Genomic DNA, 6,129 nt, shown 5'->3' on the forward strand with positions numbered 1-6,129 from the left:
AAATAACAGCAAGAGACAGACATCAAGAACCACTAGTTCGCCACAACAGAAAGAAGAAAACAAAGAAAGCAAAACTAGCGGCCAGCTAAATAAACTTAATAAAAAGCTAATTGACGAGAAACTATTTTCGACCGGAAAGAGTGAGAAGGGAGATGCACAGAAAGGTGATATTGTAAATAAACCGAAGGATGAGTTAAAGGTTCCAAATCTCATGAATTCCGGTCCTAGACCGCTGACCAGATCTCTGAGTTCTCCGGAAGATTGGTCTCAAAAGGCTGACTCAGAAACACCCTGTGCCCTAACTCCAAAAACAGCTAAAAATAAAAAGGCAGAAGGTTTCTTTGCTTCCCTTGAGTCACAGAACCCTAATCTCTCCTTGTTATCAAGAGGAAGATCGTTCATTCTCAACACTTCGAAATCGAAGAGAAATTTTGAATGTTCGTGTTCCACTCAGAACCGCACAGGATCTTTCAAAAGTAGCGGGAAGGTCGAAATTGTGACGATTAAGACCCCCAAACTGGGCGGCAAAGAGGATCCCCTTGCGTCCGCTGCCAAAGAAGAAACCAAGACGAAAACGGGTAGGCCTAACCTACCGACGACTTCTAAGAAATTCAAAAACGGCTCCATTGGGCCTTTGCAGGGCGCTACTGCCGAGGCGAACCAGGCGCAGGCTGCTGGAACCTCCACTTCTAAAAATCAAAAGCAGAAGAAAGCCTTTCAGGGGCTTGATCCCCTGGACACCAAATTTCCTCCAACAGCAGATGCTAGTGTGTCTCCCACCACAGCTGTTCGCCAAAGAAAATTCTCTGTGTTCGGCAGAGCACTTGGTAACTTCCTGTCGAAAGGTTCTTTGCCTGATTTACCCAGGGCTACCGCTAACATTTGCGATAAATTTGGTTCTTTGAAAAAGACTATAAAGAAGCGGTCAGTATGATGCACAAGAGACTATGAAAATATTTGCATAGTTCTGCTTTACCCAAAATTAATTGGGGGCATCATCTGTCGACCTCCCAGAAATAAATGGAGGAATCAAAACACATACTTATGTCCTATTAACGAGACTCACATGAGATTTTTTGTGTTATGTTGTGTTCTCAAAATAACTTATATTTTTTTGACATTCGGATCACGTGGGTGTGTGGAGAGTGATTTCAGAGGGTAGATATTTCGAGAAGACTTTACTAAGAAACTGTGAAAAAGTGGGGAATCACTCAGATATGTATCAAAAGTGCCTTGTTTTCACTATAAGCAATCTATAGCAAGTGTATGTGAAATGCCAAAATATTCTGGGAGAGAGGATACCGGAAACTAGAATGATCACCAGAAAATACATGACTTTTTCACTTAGTTTCACTCTATAGTGCAGCTTAGTGTAAAATGTCAAATTAGAATTTAGTTACATTTAATGAAAGATGAAAACATTTCTCCATCTCTTGTCTTGGGGCTATCTATCAAATCTTACCCCGCAAAAGTTAAATTGTCGAACCTGAACGACCAGGACACTATGAATATACATAGAAAAGTGGTCGATAGCAAAAACTACATTAACCTTGATTAATCCCATATTTGATAAATTTACAGATTTTACAATAAAAGACAAGACTTTTTGTTAATTTGTGAGACCACTGACAAAAAGAAAACAATATATGATGAAAAGGAAACCAAAAACCGTCCACAATATACTTTTAGTTGGGATAAAACCATGAATGGCAGTCATCACTTCGTTTTCATTTCAATAATAATGATCAGACTAATACTCAGTATTCGCTGTGTGATTGAGGTGATGAACTTCTGAATAGTTTGGAAAAGCAGTGCTTGTGACGTGCAGTTTTTTCCAGAAAGATTATACTTATAAAAACTCAGAACCGGAATAGTTAAGTCATGTTGAACGCGAGGAAAAATTGCAGTGAAACGATGAGAAGGGGAAAAACAGGTGCACAAATTGCTCTATTGCATCATCACTTAACACGTAAAACCATTTCTTTATCAGATAGCAATTGTGAAGTGCAGTGAGTACTCACGTCAGGCATAAATGTTGAAAAATTACTTCATTCATTATACTGTCCGTCAGAGTTTATTATATATATATATATGTATATATATATATATATATATATATATATATATATATATATATATATATATTGCTGATTCCATGTGTAACTATCATCTTTTCATTCTACATTTTAGATGACCCAAATCTTCTGGGGATTCAGGTTTAATTTGTGTGAGGTCCCCAAGTCCCGAGAATGAAGAAAATTTTGATCAGAAAAAAATTCCCAAAATTGTACTTTTCGAATGTTCTATCATTTTTTTGAGTTCAAAAGATTTCAATTTGGCAATATTCTTTGTAGACCTACCCTTTTGCATTTCCTAAATATTTTGCGAATTCAGAGAGCTTTAATTTGACTACAGTCTTTTTAGTCTTTTTAAATATTCTTTCCAAAATCTTCTGGGAATTCACAAGGCCCAATCTAATAAATATCTTCTTAATCTTTTGAGGATCCAGAAAAACTGTTTAATTTCCGAAGAATAATATATAATAATCTCCTCGGTCTTTTGAATACCCAATGAATGCCTCAAAATCTTAACCTGACAGTTGTCTACCTAATCTTGAAATTGTTTAATGTTCCATGTCTTTTGGGAGTTTGGACAGACAGCTTGAATCTTCTAATGATGAAATCAATCTTAGCCCTTTTTTTGGATGCCCCAAGTCTTTATTTTGGGGGAGGGGGGGGAAATGGTGGGAGGAGGGGTTCACATGGCACTGCCAGCAGCTGTGATAAATACTTTATGAAATACACGAATGTCTTTAAGAGTGCTGTTGTATATGATGCAATAGAGGCTTCGTAATGTTTGTTATCTATCCGCTGGATGTATTAAGCTTTAAGGTAATTTTTTGTTAAAACTTCGTCATCGATTTTACTCAATAAAGTTATTTCCCAATGTATGCAATACATGCATAAACACAGACGCATACATACAAACTAATATGCACAGTGACATAAAGCATGCATAAATGTTTGCATACACTACAGATGCATATAATTTCACTTCTTGAATCTTCTTGAATAAATATTTATGTATATGGATTAATGTATAAAATGATTTACTCAACTGAGAGTTATAACTTCTAATTTATTTTTACTAAATTACCAAGATCTTTATGTAATAATCAAGACTATGAACTCCCGAGAAATAGTCAGTTTACACTCTTGAATGATGAAAATTATTAAAAAATAATGAAATACAAGCAATAAACATCAGGCTAAAGATATTGAGAGTATCTAAAACTACACGTTTCTTTGAAAATAACATCTCGTTTTAAAAACTATTTATCATAAAAGCACATCATCATACTTAGAAATAATTATAACTTCTTGCAATGCGGATATCTGCAGCTAAAAATAAAACCCTTCCTAAATATCAGTGGCTAAAAATAAAAATCTTCCTAAAAATTCTATCGAAGGTTTTTCTCTATATTACTACTTCCAGGCTTACAAACATTAACACATCAGTTGAATTCATTTGTATCGACCACTGCTTAGTCTCGTCGCAATTTGCCAAGATAAAAATTTCAGTTACGGCCGCCAGTAGTGTATAATAAAGTAGGTTGACTTGCATGTCTCTACCACCCTTTACAATCTACATAGTCCAAGGAGGCACATTCACTTCCATCAAACCTACCTTACACATTAAACACAGTGATTTAACCTTTCTACAGAATCTACGGTACATACCAAAACAACATTTTTTTTTATGCAACAAAAAATGAAAAAACCTTTTTACTTTTGTTTATCTCGGAACTTTTGCGTTATGAAAATAAACATTTTAACTACAATTGAGTTTTGATCTTCCTCACCGTAACTTAACTTAAGGTTTGAACTTTCAATAAGTTGAAGATGATAGTAAAGTAGGCTCTGAAGATCCACGATAATGGAAAGAAAATCCATCTCCTTCCCCAAACCCTACCCCCCCCCCCACATCTCTCTCTAATCTCTCTCTAGTTCCACGTTGGCCGAGTGCATTTCGCGCTCGGTTACCAATCCGGTGGTCCGAAGTTCGATTCTCGGCTCGGCCAACGTGGAACCAGAGGAATTTATTTCTGGTGATAGAAATTCATTTCTCGATACAATGTGGTTCGGATCCCACAATAAGCTGTAGGTCCCGTTGCTAGGTAACCAATTGGTTCCTAGTCACGTAAAAATATCTAATCCTTCGGGCCAGCCCTAGGAGAGCTGTTAATCAGCTCAGTGGTCTGGTAAAACTAAGATATACTTAACTTCTCACTCTCTCTCTCTCTCTCTCTCTCTCTCTCTCGTCTCTCTTCTCTACTCTCTCTCTCCCATTTATTGGTATAATTTTACTATTATCAATATCATCGTTATCCTTACCGGTATTACAACAATTTGTAGCGCTTCTGCTGAAGAAGTCCTTATAAATACAGATATTACCAAATATTATTATTAATCACCCACAGACAACAGTTCAAACATTCATATATATATATATATATATATATATATATATATATATATATATATATATATATATATATTAGAGAGAGTGAGAGAGAGAGAGAGAGAAAGAGAGAGAGAGAAACATTAAACAGAATCTTATAGCAATGGTTATGTTTTGTGACCAGAACCGTGAAAAACTCTCAAATATGCGAGTAAAATTGCAAAGTATGAACTGTTTCATTTTCATATTTTGTCCATTAAATCAAATCTACGACAGAGGAAAACACCATCAGCTTCCTCAATAATACAATGCACAACTGGAATACAATACTTACAAGCTCTGGAAGAAGACTAGCAGAGGTTAATATCAGGAGAGGGATCTTCCAGGGCGACTCACTGTCCCCACTACTCTTCGTAGTAGCCATGATTCCCATGACAAAAGTACTGCAGAAGATGGATGCTGGGTACCAACTCAAGAAAAGAGGCAACAGAATTAACCATCTGTTGTTCATGGACGACATCAAGCTGTATTGGTAAAAGCATCAAGGAAATAGATACCCTAATCCAGACTGTAAGGATTGTATCTGGGGACATCAGGAAGGAGTTCGGAATAGAAAAATGCGCCTTAGTCCACATACAAAAAGGCAAAGTAACGAGAACTGAAGGGATAAAGCTACCAGATGGGAGCAACATCAAACACATAGATGAGACAGGATACAAATACCTGGGAATAATGGAAGGAGGGGATATAAAACACCAAGAGATGAAGGACACGATCAGGAAAGAATATATGCAGAGACTCAAGGCGATACTCAAGTCAAAACTCAACGCCGGAAATATGATAAAAGCCATAAACACATGGGCAGTACCAGTAATCAGATACAGCGCAGGAATAGTGGAATGGACGAAGGCAGAACTCCGCAGCATAGATCAGAAAACCAGGAAACATATGACAATACACAAAGCACTACACCCAAGAGCAAATACGGACAGACTATACATAACACGAAAGGAAGGAGGGAGAGGACTACTAAGTATAGAGGACTGCGTCAACATCGAAAATAGAGCATTGGGGCAATATCTGAAAACCAGTGAAGACGAGTGGCTAAAGAGTGCATGGGAAGAAGGACTAATAAAAGTAGACGAAGACCCAGAAATATACAGAGACAGGAGAAAGACAGACAGAACAGAGGACTGGCACAACAAACCAATGCACGGACAATACATGAGACAGACTAAAGAACTAGCCAGCGATGACAATTGGCAATGGCTACAGAGGGGAGAGCTAAAGAAGGAAATTGAAGGAATGATAACAGCGGCACAAGATCAGGCCCTAAGAACCAGATATGTTCAAAGAACGATAGACGGAAATAACATCTCTCCCATATGTAGGAAGTGCAATATAGATCGTTGGTGGGTTCCGCATCGTATAAATTAGCAAAATATTTAGTGGATATCCTTAACCCATTGGTAGGTAACATCTCTAATGCCAATATTAAGAATAATGTGGACCTGATAGATAAACTAAATAGTGTAAAAGTTAATAGTGAATCGAGACTTGTGAGCTTCGATGTAGTATCTCTATTCACAAAAGTGCCTATTGATGATTTATTGGAGTTTTTATCGGAATTATTAGAAAACAAACAACTGGATATCCCATTTTCTAAAA

The 6,129-nt window shown here is 37.0% G+C and overlaps 1 protein-coding gene across 1 annotated transcript in view; it reads left to right on the forward strand.

Moving 5' to 3' along the window:
* LOC135204114 (uncharacterized) overlaps window positions 1-3,841 on the forward strand; it is a 173,089-nt gene extending 169,248 nt beyond the window's left edge. The window contains exon 6 of the mRNA XM_064234118.1: window positions 1-3,841. This exon is cut by the window's left edge and continues 464 nt beyond it. Within this exon, the coding sequence (XP_064090188.1) occupies window positions 1-934 (934 nt within the window). The 3' untranslated portion in view covers window positions 935-3,841.
* The last annotated feature ends 2,288 nt before the right edge of the window (window positions 3,842-6,129 follow it).

This window comes from Macrobrachium nipponense, chromosome 44 (genome assembly GCF_015104395.2).
Source record: "Macrobrachium nipponense isolate FS-2020 chromosome 44, ASM1510439v2, whole genome shotgun sequence".
Taxonomy (NCBI): Eukaryota; Metazoa; Arthropoda; class Malacostraca; order Decapoda; family Palaemonidae; genus Macrobrachium; species Macrobrachium nipponense.